At 38.6% G+C, this 26305-nt stretch overlaps 1 protein-coding gene and 3 non-coding genes across 5 annotated transcripts; 1 reads left to right on the forward strand and 3 right to left on the reverse strand.

Annotated features, from left to right (window-relative positions):
- Nucleotides 1-316: 316 nt before the first annotated feature.
- Nucleotides 317-388, reverse strand: trnam-cau (transfer RNA methionine (anticodon CAU)). Its single transcript has one exon. It is a non-coding gene; the product is annotated as a tRNA-Met (tRNA).
- Nucleotides 389-394: 6 nt separating this feature from the next.
- Nucleotides 395-467, reverse strand: trnar-ccu (transfer RNA arginine (anticodon CCU)). Its single transcript has one exon. It is a non-coding gene; the product is annotated as a tRNA-Arg (tRNA).
- Nucleotides 468-3360: 2893 nt separating this feature from the next.
- trnar-ccu (transfer RNA arginine (anticodon CCU)) lies at nt 3361-3433 on the reverse strand. The gene has a single exon. It is a non-coding gene; the product is annotated as a tRNA-Arg (tRNA).
- Nucleotides 3434-5134: 1701 nt separating this feature from the next.
- LOC137184216 (solute carrier family 26 member 6) lies at nt 5135-25246 on the forward strand. Of its 2 annotated transcripts, none has more exons than XM_067591672.1 (20): nt 5135-5760; nt 6012-6141; nt 7003-7142; nt 7889-7999; nt 8180-8355; nt 8909-9073; nt 9715-9867; nt 9987-10069; nt 10177-10324; nt 10412-10525; nt 11717-11794; nt 13115-13210; nt 14803-14909; nt 15104-15173; nt 16539-16631; nt 19986-20108; nt 20287-20433; nt 21179-21233; nt 22276-22400; nt 24531-25246. In XM_067591672.1, the coding sequence occupies exons 2-20, from the start codon at nt 6014-6016 to the stop codon at nt 24552-24554; spliced, it is 2136 nt and encodes a 711-aa protein (XP_067447773.1). In that variant the 5' UTR covers nt 5135-5760; nt 6012-6013; the 3' UTR covers nt 24555-25246. The 2 variants fall into 2 exon arrangements, with proteins under 2 accessions (XP_067447773.1, XP_067447772.1); XM_067591671.1 differs by having other exon boundaries at nt 5136-5760; nt 6002-6141.
- Nucleotides 25247-26305: the final 1059 nt, after the last annotated feature.

Below are 26305 nucleotides of genomic sequence, written 5' to 3' on the forward strand. Positions count from 1 at the left end.
AAAAAGCAATCCTGTACCTGGGATATAAACCTAAAACTGCAAAACATGTAGATGTATGAAAAACCTAAATTAAATCACTTTTCAAATTGTTCTTTTACTACCCTATGGATGATGGCACAGATGCTACATCTTTTTTGACAGTATATGTTTTTGTCCTCTGATCAGTGTGTGACCTCGGTTAGGATGAGGATCATGAACTCCTAATCAGTTCCAATCATTGACCCATTCAGAGCAACAACAAATGTGGGTTTAATTTATGCTACTGTGTCAGTCTGAAGACTGTGTATGAAACCAGTGGGCTTTCAGTAAAAGCTGCTAGCAGAGGATGGTTTCGATCCATCGACCTCTGGGTTATGGGCCCAGCACGCTTCCGCTGCGCCACTCTGCTGTCAGTCACCCCAGATGGGACTCGAACCCACAATCCCTGGCTTAGGAGGCCAGTGCCTTATCCATTAGGCCACTGGGGCTTCTATGATAGACACTGTAGAGAGACAATTTAGACAATTAAGAGAGACACAGAAATAACAGGATGCAAATGTGTCACAGCAAAGCACTGAAAACACAGGGAACACAAGACAAAAGCATGATGGTGAACAGCCAATAGACTTGCAGTTCTGTTTATACTATATTTGTTGTCTTTTGTGTGCAAACATATTCGCACGTGTAGTCGGTGTGCAGTCTATGTGTACAGACAGAGACAGTTTAGAGACAGTTGAGAGAGGGGCATAAATGGGGAGCAAACAAGTCACAACAAAGCAGTGAAAAGATGAGGAACACAAGACAAAACCAGTGATGTAGTGAAGCAACAATGCTTGTGCTCAGCAGGCTCCAATTTATAACACAACAAAACTGTAATACTTTACAGTTCTCTTTATCCTACATTGGGTGTCCTTGTATTGACATGTGCAGTCAGTGTATATGGTCCACAGGTTAGAGATATTTGCTGCCATTTCAGTCACACTGACCCTTCAACTATGCTCATGTGGGCAACACAGTTTAAGCTTTATGGGAATTGTTTGATCCAGTGTCTTTCAAGTTTGAGCCATGGAGACTAAAACTCAACATATCTCAATCTTCCAAGTTTATGGAAACCAAATTGGTGGAGTATCTGGTTAAAGTAATTGGCTTGTCTTTAAGACCAACTAATTGCCAGTAAATAGCTTCTAGCAGAGGATGATTTTGTTCCATCAATTTCTGAGTTATGTGCCCAGCACACTTTCGCTACTTCACTCTGCTGTCAGTCACCCCAGAGGGGACTTAAGTCTGCAATCCCTGGCTCAGAAGCCCAGTGCCTTATCCATTAGGCCATTGGGGCTTCAGTCACACAAGCTGTGGAGAGATAATGTAGAGGGGAGCATAAGGGAGCAAATAGGGAACAAACATGTCACAGCAAAGCAGTGATAACATGGGGAACACAAGACAAAAGCAGTGATGTAGTGAACCAACAATGCTTGTGCTTGTCTCCAACTTTATGGAAACTGAATTGCTGGAGTACCTCTTTAGGGAACTGACATGTCTTTGGGTCCATCCCAGTACCCACACTTCTGGTCTTGAGCACTTAAGAGTGTGTTCACACACCAGGTGGTAGGCAAGTGTGTCCCATGTCAGAAAAATGCTAACACACCGTCCATTTAACCCACACTGGGTTAACCTAACTGCTAACCCTGAATGTGCATTTTTTACTGTCATCTGACTGTAACTGTAATACTGTTTGGTTGATCCTACTCCAACAAATCATTTGAGCTTGATTGGGCCATGGACAGTAGCCTATATGGATTTGTGCGAGTGATGTGATGTCCTTATAAATTAAGACCATCCCAGTGAGCTCTGATAAACCTCCACACTCTTGTGGTCTTAACAGGTACCTGGGTACTTTGGTATTGGGAAGGCCAACCAGCTGCCAGTAAAACACTGTCAGAGAATGTTTGTGACGTACCAACCACTGTGTCACTCACCCCTGATAGGATTTGAACCCACAACCCATGGCTTAGGAGGCCAGTGCCTTATCCATTAGGCTACTGAGGCTTCAGTGACAAAAACTGTAGAGACACAATTTGAGGGACAAAAACAGGGTGCCAACATGTCACATTGGTGCATTAAAAGCACAGGGAACATGAGATAAAAGCAGTGATGTCGTGAATAAACAATGCTTCTGCTCAACAGTCTTTGCTGACAGTTTTTCCGACATCTGCAGTCTGTTGCTGACATCCACAATACATGACAGCAACAAGAAAGAATATTCATATCTATAAGCATGTGTTTTTTCCCGCACAATTGGGCTACTTTTGTTGCCATGATTTGAATTTTTTGTCCGCTGGTTGAGTAGACCTATTTTGCATGTAAATTACATGAATAATATCTATGAATAAAAATCCATATTTCAAATGAAATAATTTATTTATACCCAAATCCTACCAAACTGACTCCAGATCAGCACGTACACACACACATACACACACAACAAGCTGTAATGGTCTCCACTGCCCAGCGCCTGCCTCTTGATCCCAACTCTGGAAAACTGCTTTTAATGCTGGCACACTAAACATTTATGGTGTTATTTTGTAGATATTACAATACATTTGGCAGTGATAGCACTGCTGTTGGACTTTAAAAGCAGTGTATATGGCAGAGGCATATTTTGAGTTCTGGTATTGGGTTGGTTTTGATAAGCCATTGTGCTGGTGTTGTCACACAGACTTGGCAACCCTGAATTATATTGTATTCGCACATGTATGGTTCACGGGTACAGTCCATGTCCGTGTGGACCCTTGCTTTCATATTTGTCACGCTGACCATGGCAGCTATGTGGACGAATTACGTTTCATGGTAATTGTAAGATGTTTTTGAAGTTTAACCCTACAAAAGCTTAATCTCAACCTTCACAGATACTGATGGAACACCTCTTTAATATCTGACATGTATTTAAAGCCCACTAGTTGCCACTGAAACATTGTTAGCAGTCACCACAGATGGGACTCAAACCCACAATCCCTGGTTTAGGAGGCCAGTGCCTTAGCCATCCCTTGGCCTTCCCTTCCTAGAGTTTGACACAGCAACAATGTGGAAAGCACAAATTGGTTGGTTTTAAATAACAGCAATGGATGGTGAGTTCATCGTAGCAGTGGGTTGCAAATTGGGGGCGTGGAGTTTGAAAGACATGGATTTTTAGCTGATAGAGAGGGTCTAATGAAAAGATGCTATTAGGTTGTATTAAAGGCTGGATGGACATGCAGACTAAATTGCTGAAGTACTTTTATGTCTTTAAGGCCCACCAGCCATCAGGAAAGCAACATTAACAGAGGATGCTTTCAATCCATAGATCACTGGGTTATGGGCCAAGCACACTTCCACTGCACCACTCACCCCAGATGGGATTCGAACCCACAATCCCTGGCTTAGGAGGCCAGTGCCTTATCCATTAGGCCACTGGGGCTTTATGTGGTTTGATTTTTTCCAGATATACAACTAATTTCACCTCATATCAACAAGATGGAAATCATAGGCTTGGATGCTGAACATAATGTATACATACACTGGATCACTTTATTCACAATAGAAGGTGTTTATCATGCACCCAGTGCATGACGTTATCCGTGTCACAGCCTCCCTGTTGTACTGCAGGGCCACCCAGCTGCCATAAAAACACTGTTAGCAGAGGATGTTTTTGATCCACCAACCTCTGGGTTATGGTGTAGCCACCACTCTGATATCACTCTCTTCAAATAGGACTCAAATCTACGATCCTTGATTTAGGAAGCCAGTGCCTTAAGGCTCCAGTATACTTACTCAGAAGTGCTTGTCGGGATGGTCAAACAGCTTCAGTTTTCCTGTCATTTAGAGCCCAGTCATAAGAATAAATGTGAATTTTCAGTAGATTCCTCCTTTAGTGTTCTCTCTTTTCTATGGTATCACATGGTCATGGGGGCTGAAGATAGTGGAGTGGGGAAACACCCTGCTGAAGAAAACCAGCCCTTGGAAACATGGGATGGAGACCCTGGAGCGTCAGGTTTATGACATGGAAAATGCATGACTGAACTGTGAAAACTTGATGTATCACAGATGAGGTGACTGAACTCATGCACTGGTGCCTTGTGATAATGCTAGTTAATGGATGAATGATTGAAATGTTTCTGGTTTTATGCAGAAAAAAGGAAAGGTGGAGGAAACCCTAAAACATAAAATATGAATGGAATAACTTAAAAAAAAAAAGAAAGACAAATAAAGCTAAAATCACATCTCAGTTTTTCCCTCAAAAAACCACTCAAGCAGCAAAAATATCTTCTGTGGTTCAATATTTATAGAAAATTTAAAATATGGAAATAATTCATAACAGTGCAGTTCAACTGTGTAAAACTGTGTTAACTGGCTGATCAGAGAGGCATTATACTGTATATACAGTACATTCCGCAAATCCACAGGAGAGTAGTAGTAAAGAGTTTAGAGTCAAAGCTACAGACAATAATAATCATAATCATAATCATAATCACAATCATAATAATCATAATCATAATAATCATAATAAGCCTAAGAACATGTGTCTTGAGTTTTTGTCTGATGGATTTGACAGTTCCAGCTCTCCAGTTCACTGGGAGGAAAGAAATGAGACAAAATTGTCATTAAGCAATGAAAGGAAAATCACATGTAGATGAATCTGTAAAACACACCGCGTCTTTAAGGAAGAGTATTGTTTGTCCTGCTTAGTTAACCAGTATCTACTCCTCTAATGATTAAGCGGGTAATCATGAAACAACCCTGGCTGGGCTGAAATTGCTGACTCATCTAATCACACACGTATAGAAGATACAACGTGTAGAATAGAGTGAATATGTATTACTGTGTGTGCTGCAATTCTGTCTATATTCATGTGGACACTCGTTTACTTTCCTGTGTTTATGCATAGCATGCTGCAACCATAAGTCAAACTCACATTCACAGTTTGGTATTTTTTGCACAGTTTTCTTCAGAGGCAAACAGTGATTGATATGATAAATTCAGAAGCTATCACAATAACTGCAAAGTCAGTGAACTAACTCACTCTATAAATGATGAGACGAGTACATATTATGCACACTCATCACTAACTTGTACCACTTTTCCTCGCACTTCTACAACTGCATGGGCAGTTAGGAACTTTGCCCTCTTCCTCCTCAACAATGTCCAATCTCATATCTAAATACCTCTTCAAGGTCTCAAGGCACAGCACTGGAGCCACAACACAGACAGAGACTTACTCACCCTCAGACAACTGAAGGAGAGAGGACACAGAGGAACAAGAGGAAATATATTTACAGGGGATATTTCCCCTCATATCTTGGTCAGAGAATCCTCTCCGTTGTGGATTTTAAAATAAAACCACTTACTTACTCTGTTGGCTGCAGCGAAAAGCAATCACAGCTTGTCGTTTAGTACCACTTGGATCTGATGGAAAACTTCAATTTGAAGCCTGGAGACCACTGCACACAGGAAGGATTAATTCTTCATTAAGAGGGTTGTGCCATCTTTTGGTAGAAGGAACTTTTTTTTAATTTAGTTGGACAATTTTCATTACAGCTCTGACCAGAGATAAATTCGGAACTGGATCTATGTGCTCTGAACTGGAAAAACGAATAAAAGATATCAGGCTAGAGGACAAAACCTTATATTTCTCCTCTGAAAGTCTACACTAAAATTTATCTCAAGACAAACATAATAGACAAACCTTTGGAGTTTGGAAGATTTTCAACATAATAAAACATTTCTGATACAGCTGGAACACACAAGGTAATTATAATCAAAAGTTTCAAACTGTTGATCCTGTGAAGATCAACAGTTCAGTCCCTGAAGGATCTTGATAGGGATAGAAAATTAACATGATACATAAAACATTGTAGTTTTTACAGCTGCCAATTGATGGATATAGTAAAAAGTGATGGTTGCTCCTCCTTCATGTGACGAAAAACCTTTTTTTTGTTGATATTTTTAGGTTAAAAATGTAACTGCTGCATTTTCCTTGCAATAACAGTTTGTTTTAGCCATGGCAGAGATGAGACGAAGGGGCTACAGCATCCACAGGGAGATCCTGGATGAAGAAGCTGTGGAAGAGATGGCAGAAAAGTCACACTCAAAAACATCTCTATGTGACAAGGTCAAAAATTCATTGAGGTAAATATCCCTACATTTCATCTGCTATACACCTAAACTAATCTCTCTATTACAAACTTAAACATTTAAATTTTTTGAAAGTTACCACTTCTTCCAGGTGGGACTGAAAAAAACACAAATCAAACAAAACCCTTTTCGCTCATCATTTTACAATCAACAACTTGTGCAAAGTGTTGCTTTATCTAATGCTTATTATCTTCTTGCAAAAGTTGTACCGTGGGTTGCATATAAAAGGTCACAGGACAATGTTGTAGTCATGCAACAGGCTTTGAAATAATCATGCAAAGTTTTGTTTTATTAATTGTGTTTTTATATACAGCATGTGTAACATTTTACAATACAAAGGTATTTCCCAGTCTGTTGTTTCCAACATAAATACTCATGCATGTTGTCACTTGTCAAATACTGTAAGAAAATAAAAGTATTTTTTCCAGTATCAAAAAAATGTATAGTAAGAGAGATAAAACTAGACCAACAGAGCCAAGACCATATCCATGTCAACGACAGTACACATGTTTTTCCAAATATAAGAACATTGCTTATATGAGTTCTTTAATGATTACATCAGGAATTTGGCTAATAAATGCAGGGAAGTTTGGTGACAAATGCATGATTCACTCTTTATAAGGCCTTCAATGGTTTGCTGAGTTCAAGCAAAAATAAACCAAGAGGAGCAACAATCATTTATTAACTTTTTTTTGGTGGGTGGAAAAAATGAAGTCAACACTGACAGCTGTTGAGGCCAAAACAAGTCTGGAACAAAGACATGAACTTGTCATGTACCGCTGATATCAAATCATATCACTAGTATAATCTATTAAATATTAAAACTCTGTCTGTCTCTCTGAAACATGTACTCAGGTGTTCTGGTCCCAGGGTGAAGAGCTGCCTGTTGGGTAGTTTTCCTGTTGTGTCGTGGCTGCCTCGTTACTCCATCAGAGAAAACGCCCTGGGTGATCTGATCTCTGGAATCAGTGTGGGGATCATGCAGCTGCCGCAGGGTGAGATAGAGGTTCAGGAGAGGAGAGTGAGGGAGGGATCCGAAAATTTATTCATCACGTTACTCATTTTAAATGCTAATCTGCAGGTTGTGCATTGTTGTGATGCTTCTTTTTATTGCATTTCCCAACAAACATTTGTCACTGTGAAGTATTTTAAGTCTTTTTTTGCTGAATGTTGGTTTTTGTCTGTAGATGGTGCTCTTATGTTTGTCTGCAGGAAACATAAAATAAAATCAGATTTTTGTGCACTACAGGATTTGTACCAGAAAACACCAACCAGACAACGAGCACTAATTCTATATACCAGTAACATGTAATGAAGGCAGAATGAAGTCAAGAATTACATTATTAAAGAATCAAGATACAATAAATATGAAAAATAAATAAATATAAATAAATAAATAAAATATGAAATAGACACACTGGGAATAATGGATGTATTGCTATGGATGCAGGATAAATATACAAATACAGTCATACAATTCCCTTATTTTTCAACCTTTCTTGTGTTGGTATATCTCAAATTTGTTTTCATATTCACTTTTCCTAAGAAGTGTATTTGTCTACTTGTCCATATATACCATTTTTACTCATGTATGACCATTCCCCATACATTCTCACTGTGTCTGTATCATTTTAACCTTGTTACATAATATGGACTTATATGATAATATCCTCATTGCTATGGATCTTTCTCTGTAAATACAGAATTGTAGTAAATCATAATTATCCTTGTGTCCCTGCAGGTATGGCCTATGCCTTGCTTGCATCTGTGCCCGCAGTCTTTGGCCTTTACTCGTCCCTCTACCCCGTCCTCATCTACTTCATCTTCGGCACATCCAAGCACATCTCAGTTGGTTTGTACTTAAACACTAACCTCAGTTCATTTTGATAGATGGGGATTTGATGGTTGATTTAATTTCATATCTTCAGTGTGTTTCCAGATGTTATGACAATGTCCAGTTTTCAAATATAGATTGATTCTGTAATGCTAGGCAACTGAGATGTGTATTTTTACCCATATCTCCCTTCCCCAGGAACATATGCGGTGATGAGTGTGATGATAGGTGGGGTGACAGAACGTTTAGCCCCAGACTCAGAATTCATGAAATGGGATAATGAGACCAACTCGAGTGAAGTTGACACCTTTACCCGGGATGCAGAGAGGGTCAAAATAGCGGCAGCGGTCACCTTCCTGTCTGGGATATTCCAGGTAAATATTTGAACAAACTAAACACTGGTGTGGAAGTCTAATAATTGGGAGACATTAGGGAGTAGTCATCTCATTAGATTTTGATGTTTCTTGTGCACAAGTCAAACATATTATGACAATCTGGTCAGTAGTAGCTGTAATCACCATCAATAGGCACCTGCTGCTAACAGGGAAAACATCAATGAATGAGATGAAATACCATGCAAATACAGAATTTATTGATATGTTTAAAAACTACTACTTGATATATTTTCTGATCTTTAAATCCCATACAGTTTACTTGTGCAGCTGTAATGCTACACACCGTCATTCAACTATGAGTAAACATGTTTGTAATCCCATAAATGTTCGTTTTAATGTTATAAATGTCTAGTGTTTGTGTCATAATGTAGAAGGACACAGGCTACCCATAGTTGCAAGCTATCTAACACACTCACAAGCGATGCTGAGGCATCAATTGGTTTTCAAATATTCTTTAGACGTGAAGCTCTGACTTCATGTGTTCATGTTAATCTCTGTGTGTTTTATAATCTGTGTTAATGTATGTTTGTAGATTGTGCTTGGTCTGGTCCAGTTCGGTTTCGTGGTGACCTACCTGTCTGACCCGCTGGTCCGAGGTTACACCACAGGAGCTGCCATCCACGTCATTGTGTCACAGCTCAAATATACCTTTGGCATCAGCCCTTTGAGACACAGCGGACCCTTCTCATTGTTATACGTAAGAAAGAACAAAGCCGCAGTCATTAACACTTGCTCACTTCTACAAATGATGTTAAATTTAACAAAGTGACTCTTTTTGGATTTATCTTTAAGTAAAATGTCAGATAAAAATGCCCTTCATAGTGACATCTTTAAATTTCTTTTCTTGTCCAACAAACATCCTAAAACCCGAAAGTATTCAACTTACAATGATAATAACCTCAGAAAAGCAGCAAATCTTCAGATTTAAGAAGCTGGAGTCAGAAAACTTTTGGAATTTGTTCTGGATAAATAACTTAAAAGGATAATTGATTGATTCTATTGATGGGTTAGTCAATTCATCAATTAACTGTTTCAGCACCCCTGCAAAAGCTTTTGGGGTTTGGAATATGATTTCTGCATATTCACTGTTAAACATTGTTAAGATTTTTCTGGAAAGTGTTACAATCTCTTGTGTTCAAATACTTTTTCTAGTCTGTCTCATCAGTCACCCTTGTTGACCCTCTTTAATGTACGCTTATGTTAACAAGTCAGTCGAGCTGACAGCCATTTCAGCGGTGGTTTTATTTGTTTACTGGAATTACAAGAATCTAAGATGACCATTTCGTTTTCATTTATGCAATGTGGTGTAAATTTTTACAATTCTTTCTCTCTTCCCAGACTGTGGTGGAGGTGTGTTATCTCATTCCAGAGACGAACATCGGGACTCTTGTTGTCAGTATTGTCACCATAGTTGGCCTCATTCTCGCTAAGGAGCTCAATGCATACTTGAGTAAAAAACTACCTGTTCCTATACCTGTAGAGCTGCTTGGTGTGAGTATACAGGAATATGTGTTTGCACTTAAATATAATCTGTAGACAGATAGTTCTCTACAGAGATAAACACACTTAAGCATCCACTGATACATCTCTTTTATTATCAATTTCTCCAGGTCGTTATTGCTACGGTAGTCTCCTGGCAAGCTAACTTAAAAGGCAAATATGATGTGGATGTGGTGGGAGTGATTCCCTCAGGGTGAGAAACCCACACACACACACACACAGCAAACATACAAGAATGTGTGTTTACACGTGAGAAATGAAGTATTTGTAATGATGGATGTCTCTGTCTGTGTCTACCAGCCTCCAGCCACCTGTTTTCCCAGATGCCTCTCTGTTTAGTCAGGTGATCGGGGACGCCTTCGCTCTGGCTGTGGTTGGCTACGGCATCGCCATCTCACTGGGACGAATCTTCGCCCTGAAATATGGATACAAGGTGGACAGCAACCAGGTAGGGAGGTGATGGATGGATACACGGATCAACAGCTGTTTTAAGGGCGATATATTGTATATAAATAGTATGTTTTTCATGTTTTAGGAACTAATCGCCCTGGGTCTTAGTAACTCCATCGGAGGAATTTTCCAGTGTTTTGCCATCAGCTGCTCCATGTCTCGTACCATGGTTCAGGAGAGCACAGGAGGGAAGACTCAGGTTGGTATGAGTGGACATTACTCTACCCAAGTTCCCTTTAGCAAAGCAGGTTAAGAATGTGATGAGAAAATAAGGTCTAGTTTGAGATATTAATACATAAAAAGTAGGCTATTTGAACTTTAAAGGGTCAGTTCACCAAAATTAAAAACAACAACAAAAAAAACAACAACATTTTTTCACTTACCCCCTGCGGTATCCATGGTGAATTGTTACTGTAACGTAGATTACTGTTACACAGGCTTACACCATCTCACTGAAAAGCACATTCACTTAAAGACTGTCGACAGCAAGTTCTGTTGATCATCCAGAGTACCGAGTTGTTTTTTCAGTGGTGTGAGCACTGCAAATCAAAATCCATTCACAGTATTGGTTTAGAGGCAGAAATCTCAGTCAGACATCTCCAAATCAAAACAAATAAAGTGTGAAAATATGAGTTTTTTGTCATTTGAGTGAATTGACCCTTTGACCAGAATGATCAAAAACATACCACATCCTACAAAACTACACATCAGTTTAATTCAGATTAATTTCAACTCCTCATATTAGATCTTAAAATGTTTGTTTCTTATTTCGTACAATAACAGGCCGTCAGTAACCTTTGACCCCAAAAAACAGATCAACTATCAGATCAATACTCATCTTGATACTGTTGCACCACTATAAAGTTCAATTTATAAAGCCTGGATAACTTTTTTAAACATGTAATTTACATGAAATTTGTTTCTTCTCCTGAGATTATTCCACACAACTGAGAAACATTTTAACAACATTTCCCCAGATCATTTTTCAAATCAGCATTTTCATCCCAACACATCCCTCTGCCTGTAGCTACACACCTGAACGATCTTAAAGGTTAAAAAGCTGGTCATAATTAATGTTACTCTGATAAGTGGCGACATTAAAAAACACTTAGGGAATCGATTTTCACTTATACTGTCAATCTCCAGCTACACAAACACAGAATCGCTGAAAGGCTAAACTGATTTAGTGTGACAACATCATTAATCAGTTAAGGCCCATTAAAGAGGAGGAGAGGAAGAGAGGAGGAGAGGAGAGGAGAGGAGAGGAGAGGAGAGGAGAAGAGAGCTGATGAGGCCTTGACTCTACTTACAATCATGTACCAATTCACTCTAATAATCACTACATCATTCATCTACATTTCCATTCATCGCACCTTTCTCTTCACTGCAGGTTGCTGGGGCTCTATCAGCAATGGTTATCCTTTTCATCGCACTCTGGATTGGAGCTCTCTTTGAAGATCTGCCCAAGGTACTGTGTGTGTGTGTGTGTGTGTGTGTGTGTGTGTGTGTGTGTGTGTGTGTGTGGGTGGGTGGATGTTTGCTTGTTCACATCTGTGCACAAGCATAAGCATAAGCTTGTGTCCAAGTCTGATTGTGAATATGTTTGTAATAATCCCTCCTTGGTTCTTTTAAGTTTTCTCTGCCACATTGTTGGTGTGTATGTACTTAATGAATGCACCGTATGTGTGCATGTATGTATGTCTGAGTGCTTTAGAAGAATCCTACACTCTGTCATGCAACACTCTCCCATCCCTCATCTGCTGCTGAGGTGCTCCTGAGCAAGACATATAGTGCTCCAGTTCAGGCCAGCAGTGGTAGACTGCACTTGTCCTGAAAGGACAGATGTGAATGTGTGTAACTGTATGTGAAAGAAAGTGTTGATGACCTAAGACTGGACAGAGTTTCACCTGACATATGTGTCACAAGGTTGCAGGTGCATGAAGATATAAGTAGCAAATAAGATTTTGTGAGAGAGAGAGAGGAACTCTCAAAGCTGTAGGTCTTCAAGCGATTTTTAAAGACAGAGGGGGATTCTGCTGACTAAACTGAGTTTGATTTTGAAGATAGATTGAGATTTCCAGTCATGCTGTGACACTAGGACTACTCATTGTTCATTTGTGGATTGTAGTGAACAAGAAGGTGCATAAACCGGAATGAGAGACTTCAGGTAGGTGGGTGCAGTGCTAGTGGCCACTCTGTATGCGAGCTTTAGAGTCAGTGGGAAGTAATGACGACGGCAATGACATGAGCAGTTTTTGGCTGATTGTACTGTGCACACTGGCAGCCCTGCCAGAAGGGTGTTACAGTAGTCAAAGCATAAGATGATCGGTGCCTGTCCGAGGAGTTGAGTGGCATACTCAGTCGGAAAAGATCTGAACTTTATGTGATACATGAAGCTACATGACCGAGTGACAGATGCAATGTGTTTGGTGAAAGTAGTGCAGACTGTTGGAGAGAGCAGGAAGGCAGGCTGAGATCCAGGCTGAGACAGTAGGGTCATCTGCCAGGAAAAACACTTTGAAGGATTGCATAAATTTAGAGGCTGTAAAGCATGACATGATATGAGGATTATGTTTAATAAAACGCTGTGTTAAAACAGAAGAATAAAACTTCCAAAAACATGAAAAAGGGGTTTAATGGTTTATTTTGTTTTATGTAAAACACCACAGACTCATTTCAGGCTTTTAAATCCAAGCATCATTCAGATTGTAATACATTCTCAAACAAACTTACTTCATGTTTCATGATTTAAAACTATATGCCTCTTAATATTTGACTCACTTTGCAGGCAGTGCTGGCCGCCATCATCTATGTCAACCTCCATGGCATGATGAAGCAATTCATGGACATCCCCGCACTGTGGAAGAGTAACAGAGTAGACATGGTGAGTGTACCTAAAAGCAGACAAGGAAATGGTTAGTGTTTTGAGAAGATAATCATTAACATTTTTGCGTCAGGATGTACTGCACTGATGAGCATATCTGTTTCTTTTTCCATTAAATATTATTTTATATCACTGCGCTTCACCAGCTATCTGCGACATACTGGAGTCTGTCAGATAAACAGTACTGGCCGTTAATCTAGTTTCCATGCAAAGCAGGAAAGAACGAGACGCTGCCTGCCATCTACAGCACATAATTAATAAACTCACTACACCACCGTGGCTCTAGGGAATTTTCTTCACTGTACCCCTTATGATCCTGTCCTGTCAGCCTGAGATGAACTTGTAGATTATAACAAACATACTCTGGTATTCTGGCTTGTTAATGTTAGCATGGTTACAGCATGTTAATACAGTTAGGGTACAGTTATTATGCTATCATGCTAATTGCATCCTAATTGTACAGTTACAGTTGTATTTGCTATTTCATATTTGGAGCAATTTGTTATCAACTGAAACCCCATATAGTACACACAAACACTGTATAGTTCCTCTTTAAAGGACGGGTTCACAATTTTTCAAGTCTGTCCTAAAACAATAGTCAGATGGCCAAACAAACATTGTGTTTATCTTGCTGTAAGCTAATATGAGGCTTCAGCTGTTCAAATTAGTCAAATAAAGTCAATATCTTTCAAAGTTACAGTCTTTTTAGTGCCTAAGTCTTGTTACTATACTTCCACGGCAGCTGAGCAGGGACACACTGTCCCTCAAGACACAAAGAGGGATTTTTTTGCTAAAATGACTGTAACTGTGGAAGATATTCACTTTATTTGACTAACTCAGACAGCTGAAGCCTCATATTATCTTCAGATAAACTCTTAAATATATTTTTACTGGAAACAAGGACTCTGGATTTTGTCCCCAATCACTTACAACCATAACAGTGTGACAGTTAGCAGTATGCGCATTAGCAAGACACTTAAACCAAAGCAGTTAAATAAAATTCAACCATCATTATTGTATTATTTACACCTGTTTTTTTCCTACTGTGACGAGTCAAAATGTGTTCTGTGTAAAAAGGCTATTAATATATTCAATATATTAAAAAGGAACTTTACATTGTTTGTATGTTGGGTTTCAGCTGTGAATAAATTGCTATGAATATAAAACAGCAAATTTAGGCTTAATTTCCATTTAGAATGTGTCATAAATCACAAAAATGCAAGGTTTTTCTGTTCTTCCCTCTCCGCTAACATGACATGACTGCACCAAAGATACAAGTGAGAAAATGTACCTGAGGCTGATCAAATACAGCTTTAACTGATTAAGCTGTTTTGACCATTTAGATTATGGCCTTTTGAATTCCCTTGTTGTTGAAAGCTTCCAAACAAATGAACTTGCATTTGCCTTTCTTGAGTTGCCACAATTGACTTAAACTCTCTCACACATACACCACTACTAAGCATCTAAGAATATTAGCTGCATTTTACATCCAACCAACACTTTTGCTTCTCGTTTAATGAGCATTATAATAAATCGTTGCTCAGCTTGTAGTCTTGTTTTACTGATCACTGACCTTCTCTCCTTCTCTCCAGGTGATCTGGGTGGTCACTTTCATCCTCACCGTGCTGTTCAACCCTGACATGGGACTGGCGGCTGCCATCGGTTTCTCTATGCTTACCGTCATCTTCAGGACACAGCTGTAGGAACACATGGCCATGGGACCCACACACCCATAATTATACACTAATAACAACACACATATTCAGCAGGATAGTTTGTCAAGTTGAACATTCAGCTTTCACCTCACCCAACAATTAACTCAATCCTTCTCTTTCAGATCACAACATGAACAACACATTGTTCATACAGTTGTTTGTTTTGTGTGTTTTACAGACCTAAATACTCCCTGTTAGGGCAGGTCCCAGGCACAGATATTTATAGGCCTGAGGAGGACTACAGTCAGGTATGGCTCAATATATTCAAATAACCTGAAAGCAGGAATGAGGGTGAGCACTGGTCCACAAACAGACAGAATAATAAGAGTGTGTTGTTATGACAAATGCAAAGTGTCAGTAAACACCGCCTGTAGCAGAGCGGTTTATAAAGCACAGCTGTCCCTCAGTTTCTTTTGTCCCTGACATTAAAGCCGAGAGCTAAATATAGAGATGTTAATGGGAGTTATGTACTGTACTACTCAGTGTCTAATCAGACCTCACTGCACTTCAACCAGTGCTCGACCTCACCCCTGCATTGTGTGTTGATATAATGTAAAACGTTATTTCACATCTTTATTTTTATTCCATACTGACCTCAGCTCGCCTCGTCGTCCACTCGTAATGGTAATGACGACAGCAGATGATTTCAACATAGAAAAGTACAAACAAAACCTGGACAGTACATTTGTTTTGGTTTTTGCAGACAGATGTCATTATTTCTTTGTATTCTTTAATATAAAGTCATGAATAACTGGACTTGTTTAAGATTCTTGAAGACGTATAGCCTCTCATCCAAAAGGTTCGTTTTTACTATCACATCCAGTCAATCGTGAGATGTAACTTCTTGTTCATTACCTTAAAATAGCACGGGGTGATTAAAATTTACAATTACAATATGAATACAGTTAAGTTTATGTTGCCTGTCAGTGTTTTTAGCCACACTAGCAGCTTGGCTCTACAGGGATAGCAATGTTTATCTGTCGGTCAGTTGACTCTTATCAGAAGGATTGCCATGAATTTTGATAAAGATGTCTGTGGTACCCAGACAATAAATCCTACCGACTTTGGTGATCCTCTGACTTTTCATCTAGCACCACCAGGAGGTCCAGTTACTAACAGATATTAATGATTCAATGATGATTTTGATGATCTCTGATTGTCGCTCTAGCGCCAGCATGAGGTTTACATTTGTGGTTTAATGTGAAATGTCTCAACAACCATTGGATGGATTGACATAAAATTTGGATATTCATGTTCCCCCCTGCATGAATCATAATAATTCTGGTGATCTCTTCACTTGTCATCCAGCACCATTATCATGTTAAACGTTGGGACAGACTTACCCATAATCCTGAGCTGTACTTTGTGTTTAGTACCAATTAGCAAACGTTAGCATCTACTACGCTTGTGAACATGGTAAAAAAAATCAGCATGAATTGTATCCTGGCGTTAGCATTGAGCTGCCAAAGTACCTTTAAATGAATTCCTCCATAAATGAATGCGGTGTTATGCTTTTATGTTTTTTCCAATGTTAATTTCCTCTCAGCTAATAAAAACAGCAACAAGAATTGTTATTTTTATGACTTATTGATAGATTATCTGATTGATTTTAGGTGAAAAAGGTGCCAGGTGTTTTGATCTTCCGCTCCTCTGCCACCCTCTACTTTGCCAATGCTGAGATGTACCAAGATGCCCTGGGAGAGAAGGTGAGGACACGCACACACACACACACACACACACACACACACACACACACACACACACCATCCCTTAACCTAACCTAAACCTGATATTCACCCTAACCCCCAAACTAGATCTCAAGTCTCAAACAGCTCTAAGTAAAAGTAAGTGAAGCAGTGAGGAGTAATAAAACATCTTCCCTCTCAAGATCTAAAAATAAAATGAGTTTGCACGAAGATGCACAAGAATACTTAAGTTAATATGGACGCCCCTTAAAAATAGTATCAGACATACAAATACACCATGATGGACAACATACAGATATAAATACACTACAACTACACACATACACACACACGCACACACAGAAAGAAAGAACCAACTCCTGCCACAATCTCTCTCGTCACGATTTCCGTACAATTATCTCCTCTCTTACAAACATTAATTCTGACACACTAATAACTGACCTGACATTTCACCAATTCACGCATCACAACCGTGACAGACATTGTTCAACATGTCATCCCACTCTTTTCTCCTCTCCCCTCTTCTGTTCAACTTTTGTTTAAACACCTCCTTCCTCTCCCCCCCTCTCTTCCTCCTCCTCCCCTGTCACAGCTCTTTGGGGTAAATGGGAAGACAGATTGAGGGAAGTTAGAAAAGGATGACAAAAGATGGAGGGAGGGTGAGAGGCAGAGATTGAATCGGGGAGGGAGATAATGGAACGTCTCGTTCATTTAAATGTCAGCACGTCAAAGCCTCTGGGTCGCTTATTCCTTTCTGATATTTGATGCGCAAATAAGCCTTTATAGAGCTGTCGTTGACTGGCAGAGGCTGCAGGTTTGTTTACAAGGTGAGAAACTGCCACCAGATAAATTCTGGTAATTTTTGGATCTGGATGAGAAGTGTTTTGATGCTCCACCAGTCGCTGTGGCAGGATGATGACTCAAATTTGGGGATTCTTTTTCATGAAATAGTGAAAGGTGCTGGGGATATTGGAATCACTTACTGCTTGTTCTCACTGCCAGTGACTCAGCTGATGAGTTGCAGTTTTGTAAGGGGATGCTAAGTGCTGCAATTTTATCAACTAGTGATGCAGTAAGAGAAGATTTTAGAAGCAAATCATAAATTGTTTTTTTTTTTTTTTCATGAAGGCTCTTTCATACAATTGCATTACATGTTTTGGAGCATTGGAAAGATTTGAATGACTGTAATCTAATCCTGATCCACTTTGCGATTGCCTTACAGATGTTTTAATGATGAAACAAAATCACAATAACAAAAGGATGAAAATCTGATTGGCTGTTGATGGCTGATGACCATTTAGAATTTACTGGACATTTCCATTTCCTGGTTTCATTAGTCTATAGTGATCGCAAATGTTGTTTTCTACACACGTGATATAAAAAATAGTTTACATGAAGATGATTTTAATACAAATAGGATCCTTAAATTATCCGCTGCTTCATTTGCACTCCCTCAAAAAGAGTGCAGTGTCAGCCACTGTAGATCAGCTATAGATCATATTGCAGACCTGACTGGTGCTGTCAGAGATTTCAGTGTGTTCATGTATATTTTAACAGCACAAAGGCTTGAAGGGCAGTTATCTCTCCTCCGTGTACTATACAGCTGGAAAGTTAATCTTTTTCATTAAACCACTGATGTAGTGCACTTCTATATCTTTGGTTTAGTGCAAATCAGCCTTTTTGGGGGCACAGATTTTCAGCAGCAGTGGAATATTTATACTGTATGTTTCCTAATGGCAGATAAACCCAAACCAAGAATATTAGCTGACTTCAATGATGCCTGCGGTCGTTCTGGAAGGATTTTTTTTTGTCTATTGGCTTTGACTTTGAAACTTAAAGCATTTGTCTACCTAACCAGCTTCAATTCAAAACTACAAGGTAAAAACATCAACATATACAGCATTCCTTGGAATAAATAAGGATTACAAATTGTTAGGAATTAATCTGTTGCTTCAGTTAAAATGATCATTTAAAATCTTTAGTATAATTAACTTGTGTTCTTCAGTTGTGGAATGCAGAAAAAAAACAAACTTTGTATTTTATTATTTATGTTTACTTTCTGCCAGATTCCCCAAACTAATGCACCAACTTTCCAGAGCCAGTGAGACTTTCCTATAATTTCCTTTCCTGTAATGTAAGTGGGTGCGTCCACTTACATTGCTGCTACCTGACATGCCTGCTCTGTTGGTTTATGTTTAGTTTTGTTTTGAGGCATTTGTTTAGTTGAACTGATTAAACTGTCTGAGGTAAATATTTGTGTTTCTGTATCTGGTAATGAGCAAACATTTGTTTTGCTGCTGTTTATCATTTCTTCCAACATGTTTCACATGTTTTTCCGCTGGACTTTCCAGGAAAATGTAATTGTTTTCAGAATCTTTACAGAATCATTGATGCAAACTCTCTTCACATTTATGAATACTCCTCCTGCTTGCTCGTTTATTTCACACAATTGAAAGAGAAAAGATAATGTTTATTATACAGATAGAAATAATAGTCATAGAATCTTTGGCGCTTGTACTCCACAAGGACATCATCCCTGAGCAGCTGCGAGATAGATCCTCCCCCCCCATGGAGGCCAGACACTGGTGGTGGTGATAGATGACTTTGGATGAGGCTGATAGCTGATGAAGTGACGGCAGCAGCGATCCTGTGGAGACTGGGTGTAGATGGGGAGGTGGAGGGGTGCGCATAACAGTAGCATGCCAGACTAAGGCAGAGAGAGAGGGACATATTTAAAAAGACAGAAACCAGATGATGGGCTGACAATGAAAATGAGTCGCCATGCTATTGGGTAGAAGTGATTAGTTGGTGGCAGCTGAAACTCAAACTACGCCCCCCGTGTATTGAGAAATGAGAATGACAGGGAGGTATGAGCGATAGAATTACACTTGGCATGCAAAAGATAGTTTTCCTGACTGAACTTTCGCTAAGCTTCATATCCTATAATAATAACTAAAGTACACATCGATCATGTGTTTTAAAGAATTTGTGCAATTTAAAGGTACACTCATGGTGCATCCACACAGGGGATTGCACTTATTTTATTTACTTTAACATTCTTATTGGTTCATCAAGTTTGGTGACCTCACATCATTCCAGCATAGCACCGCCCAACTTCAACCTGAGCAGGTCTAATTATCCAGAACAGGTGAAAACACGCCCTTTAAAACTGCAATGTTTTTGCTTAAGATAGTTTGCTTGTTGAAAAGAGCGACAAAGGAATAAAAAAGTGTATGAAGCAAAGTATTAAGCCATAATTAAACATAATTAAAGCCATAATAAATACCTCAGGAGGAAGCAGGATTTAACTTCACTGTTAACAGGTGTGATTGTCTTTTGTTCTATTTCTTTTAGTCTGGCATTGACATTACTAAGATCCTGTCAGCAAAGAAGAAACTAGAGGCTAAAAGGAAGAGGCATGAGCAGAAAATTGCCAAGAAAGCCAAGAAGGCTGCCAAGAAGAACAAAACAAACATGGTGAGGAGGATTAGAGACATGATATTTAATTGATGCAAAAAATAAGTTTTCTTCACATCAGAATAATTTTTAATTTTATCTTTCTCTGCACCTTGCTGAATGAGCACCAACAGAACTTGTTTGAAATCTTGACATCTCATACATCTCTTTGCACTGTGTCATGTCTCCTCCTAACCAGGAGGGGGAGCCAGAGGGGGAGGAGCACAAGGATGTAGCCGTCATTGATGTGGATGCTGAGCCCGACCCCTCACTCCCCAGAGCCATCATCCTGGACCTCAGCCCTGTAAACTTCCTGGATACTGTGGGAGTCAAGACACTACGCAGCGTATGGATATGTCACATTTACACTCATACACACACAAAACAAGTCTCCCATAAGTCCTCTGTAATAATCAAACATCCATTTAATTTGCTAGTTCAGGGTTTAAGTAACTTGTACATATTTTGTTTTCTTACATTTAATGGATTGAAAACTCAATTTCTTGTAAATGTGCATTTGTATATACATTAAATTAGGCAACCGTTCTAAATTTCTACATTTGTGTGTCTAATATTTTTACAAAATGAACAAGACACAAAAAGAAATTCTGTCATGTGTTCTTGTTATATGAAATTAATCTAAACATCTCTTTTTAAGACATATTTGGAACAAACATGTGAACAGTTGAAAGCCAAACAATAAAGTTCCTCTCAATATTTCCAAATGCTCAATTGACTCACTATTATATTAACAAAATTTATTGCAATCCAGATGAAACGGTTGGCACAGGATTTAACTGTTGTGACATTCAGGATCTTAAAATGGTATCTTTGGTTCTGTAGTAAAAAGCAAATACAAGACTGCTGATTCGGATCCTTTTTATCTTTATCTTTTCATATCTTCTTTCTGTTTAACCATCACTTTGAGCTTTGCCTTCCTCATCTCTTCCTTCAACAATTTGAACTTCATCCCTCTGTTTCTTTCCTTCTCATTTAGCTCCTCAGGCATTCAATTAGTGTAAATTGAATTGTCAGACTAATGAAATTATGCCGTGTCTGACCTTTTGCTCTGTGTTTCTGTGTTGTTTCAGATCGTCAGAGACTATGGAGAAATTGGTATAAAAGTGGTTCTCGCTTGCTGCCAAAGTAAGTCACACTACATCACTAGAATAGAACGCAATAAAACATAATATAATTTAAGCCAAACAAATTGTCTGGATTTTGGTAGATGCGATTAACTCATTTTTCAAAATGAAAAACTGGTTTGTGTGACTATATAACTGCTCTGTGAAAGCAGTGTTTTTATTAAATGTATTCTCTTAAATCTATGGGTTTCTATTATTAAATTCATGTGAAAATATGTATAATTTATCCCAGTTGTATCCCCTGACAGTTTGTCTGAAATGCTCCAAAATCCCACTGGGACTTCTTTGTCCTACATACTGTAACATACACACAGATGTATTTTTACATTCACGTTAGCCACACACAATTTGAATCCATTCACCAACACTGGATGTTATTTTAGCTGTTTGCTGATGTTATTGTAATGTGTCTGTGGAGGAAGTCGTTCCGCCAGAAGCTGGTGCGGTTTCCAGAAAACACTTGGCTGAAGATGCAGGTTTTCTAAGTCTGGCTTCATATGCTAGTGTGGGTCATGAGAAGATTAAAATAAGTCCTAAATGACCAGCGTAAGGTACTGCAGTCTGGTGGGCTGGCTATGTTTTTATTGTAATAAAACATCTATTTTTCTGTTTATTTTTACATAATAGCCCACTAATTTAGGTTTGACTGGCTGCATGGGAAATACTTCTAAAAATGTGGCTCTCCAGGGGGAAAAAAATCTTACAACCACAACGCTGGGAGACATCCAGTTTATTTTAGAAGATCTGCAGCTCTAATTAGCCCACACTGGGTTGTTGCCTGTAATGAGAAATAGTTTATTATGAGTGTTTAGGCTAGCTCAGCTAGTGCAAAGAATATTTACATAGCCAGGAATTATAGCGAGGTTCATTTAACACAAGAATGACCCCTCCCATTCTCTCTCTTTCTCTCAATGTCTGTCTCTTTTATTTACTTTTTTTCTCTTTGCCTCCCATACTGACAAACTCTTTGTCTTCTTCTGTCTTCTTCCAATTTTCCGTACACCCTTCTCTCTATCTCAATCTCCCTGTCTCTCTCTTTCTAGCCGGTGTTGTGGACAACCTGCAGACTGGAGGTTTCTTTAACGAAAAAGTGACAAAGTCCTGCCTCTTCTCCTCGGTTCATGACGCTGTTCTACACTGTCAGTCTACAATACCACACTGCTATGATGTAAGTGATGTACTATATGAGCACACACACAAAATCACTTGAAATCGTGCATCATATATCAAAATACATTTTGATACAAAATAGAGAAGCAAAGTGTGTGTCTAAATTTGTACTTGAACGTTTACTTTTAGTCTACCAGGTAATTTTAAATATTGTTAGAAATTTTCTAAATCTTCATTTAAATACTACAGTACCCATGATTATCATAGTAGATTATCATCTACTATGGAGAACATGCTATCCAATCAGCTCTTTCATATTTGGATTTCTTAGTTGTTGTAATAAGGAATAAAACAAAGCACAAAGGGTAATTATTCTAAGATTTTGGGCATTAGTGGCTACAGAATTTCAAGCTCAATTTGAAGTTTCATAATTGACGCAATTGACAATTCATAATTGACTTCTTTCCGTATGTTTTATACTTTTCAATCCGTTTTTTCGACACAGGTGTCCGTTGCACTAATGATTCAGCTGTATAAATCATATAATATCATCAATGCAACAAATATATTCCGAACCATGACTGCCTGTTATAAGCCCACCTACTTTGCTAGTCAATACATAATGCTGTAACTGAAATGTAAACATAACCGAAGCAAAGCACTGCAACTAAAATGTATGTAGCAACAGCGTCTTCCATTAAGGCCCCTCACTGTTAGATGAAAAGAACTGAGCGCTGACTGCTTGTGTGTCGGAGGAGGTGCATGAGGAGTCAGGCTGTGCTACACTTGAAGATTTGGTGGTACATAACATTTTTTTAAAAAGTAAACATCACATTTCTAATTCACCCACCTCCTCACTGACAAGGAACTGGGGAAATGAGTGAAATTCACCTCACAGCGTGGAGTGTGAGAATGATGTATTAAGGTAATATTATTGGACAATGATTAAAATGTTGTTTCAGGAGCAGTACATTGATCCCTGCTCTGCCGAAGCAGCATGACTCGGATGATAAATTGATTACACACAGTGAGGTTTTTGGGGGATGGGTGAGAATGGTGTTTTCAGTATTTCTAAAATGTGATATCCCTTTTGTTTTTTTCACACACAGCCAAACACACATTTTTTAACTGCATTTTGTATTTCATAAATATGCATCAGAAATGTGTTCATTGCAGCACACATCATTAATCTCTGTCTGAAGGCTCTCTGCCTTAACACATGGGCTTAGTGTGTGCGTGTTTGTGTGTTAATCTTATTTATACACCTGTGCTTGCATGCGTGTCTGTACATTGTTCAGTGTGTGTGCTTTTGTTTCTGCCTGTTCTGTTTTTAGTATCTAGTTGGGTGCGTGATTTTTATCTTTCTGCTCCCATAGGAGAAATCTAACAAAGAACAAAGACATGGCTCTGGTCCATGAAATACAATTTACAGCGGCAAAGGCTTGTGAGAGAAATAGGGAGCTCACACACACACACACAGACACACATACAAATGCTCTCACTGACACACATGCACAGGACTACAAAAATACAGTGGATGTAAGAGATTGGATGGTAAGAGGTAAGGACAGGAACACACACACATAGTAACATGCATGTAGGTATGTGTGAATTAATGTATGCATGCATACGCATTCATATATGCAGCTCGTGCTGTATGAATATACTCACATGGAAATCGTTTTATATTAGAAGGAGAAAGAGGTTTTCAAAGTGATAGTAAGAGAAACAAGAGCTTGGTCAAATAAAAACCTGACATGAAATTGATCCATTTCCAGTTTATGGAATGAAATGATGTGTAATTCATTTCATTAAAGTAAGTTTTATTGGCAAAATGAAAGAGAGACGGCGTTGCAAAAGCATCTCAGTATAACAGAATGTAATTAGAGCCTTACATTCACACAGAGGTCCACATGATGCAAAGTGAAAACATCATATTTAAAACAGCTTGACTCAGAAATACATAAACCATTATTTCTGAGATTGTCTCACACTGAGCCACAGTACTGTTCAGTTCCTGTTCATTAACCTCTACTGAGAGCTTCATGCCACTGGAGAGAAAAGGAAAAATCTGGAACATATTTTAAAAACTGGCCGATATTTTTCGCTTCCTGTCTCTGTCCCACTTGGTATCTTTCTTTGTTTCCTCTTCCTTAGTTTTGATCTCTGCTGTCCTTCTGTTTCACAGGAGAGCACCAGCACACATTTCTGAGTCCTGCGAGGGACAATGGAAGATATTATGGAGAAGTGACAGACGCTCTGTCTGTTTGAGGATTGTATCCACTGAGCTTCAGATAACTGGGACTCCCGTCTGTCACAAACACAGACACACAAAACTGAAGACACACACACTCACACTGTAACAAACAAACTGCAGTAGACAATAAGAACACAGCCAGAAACAACAGAATGAAAATACATGACAACAGACTAATCATATGGAACCACACATTAATATGTTGTGCCGTAGCAGAATGCAAATCAATGCAATAATTCAAATAAAAGATAATGCAGTAAACAACACAAACATAAACACTTGCAGTTAAAAGTGGAAAAATGATCAAAATCAATGGAGCAGAACCAAAGATATTGTTTTTTCTTAATTCCATGTTTTCTTCTTCTTTGCCAAAACCTGCCTACATTACCCACAATGCAACTCAACTCGACACGCTCAACTGACATCACTTGAGTCAGTTAATTAGATTTCGCAGCTGCCTCTGAAGCAGCAAAAGGCTTTATGCAACTTTTTTAAAATATGCAGTAGTACCTGTAAGCATTTTAAGACATAGCTATTTAATCACTAACACAGAACAAATTAATACGTGCATTAATGACTTATTTATGAACATGGAATATTTCAATATATCAATATTCATATATTTCCATTAAAATATATATTATTTACTTTGTCAAGTGTTTGTCTTTATTTATTTCCTTTCCAACCACAGACAGTTTTGATTTCAAACATTTTCAATGGAGGACATTTTGATTCAATAATGCAATGACAGGAAATTTCCAAATACCTCTGAGAAGGTGTGCAGTGACAAATCTGGATGCAGTGTGTTCTCCTTTCCTGTCTCACTGGTACTGGTTGCTTCATTCACACTCAGACTCCAGTCTACACTTCATATATCTGCAGACATGTTCAGTGACATGTAAGCCATGTAAGGAGCTGGGACATTTTCAATACTCTTCCAGATGTTACAGATTATAGTAACTCAAGCACAGATCATGTAAGCGTAAGAAGCCCCAGTGGAAATCAAACTGATAAGCACTGCACAGGTGTCCACACTGAAGCACACAAACCATTACCTATAAACATGTAAAGATATGATCCACCTTCTTTTTTTTTCAGGAACAGTTTATGCTTTAAAGATGTTTCTAGAGAGACTTTTCTGTCTATCACAATCACATTACAAATGTATACATGCCTTTACATTATTTAGATACAACTTAAAATGACGATGCTTGGCTGTCACCATCAGTTCATTTATCAGAGCTCTCTGCTCTACTACTATAAAGACTGGGGTAACTGTGTTTCAGTTCATTTTAATTCAGGACACTCATGTAGACATTTTTTCCAGTTTATACATGTACATAACATGTCTCAACAATGGATTCCAGTTTTCTCCTTCACTTTCATGTTTACTGTTTGTTTCATTTTTAGAGAAAATGACACGTGCTGTATTTTTCTGAGCGTGTGTCTGTGCAGTAAGCAGTTAAAGAAGTGGGAAGAAATTACTCGCTGGTATTCAACCACAAAGATCTACAACCGCAACAATCCTCTACTAACTAAAACCAGGTATAATGAGTCATTGTTTATTGGAATGAGAACACTCTGAATCATATGAAGTGGAAACAAAACAAATTGATTTTCCAGTAAAGGCTTTCATTAAATATCTTTTATGTTTTTTTTAGCACAAAACAGCCTCCTGATGTCCATGGATTCACATAAAGAGTCCA

The sequence above is a fragment of the Thunnus thynnus genome, chromosome 6 (assembly GCF_963924715.1).
Source record: "Thunnus thynnus chromosome 6, fThuThy2.1, whole genome shotgun sequence".
NCBI lineage: Eukaryota > Metazoa > Chordata > Actinopteri > Scombriformes > Scombridae > Thunnus > Thunnus thynnus.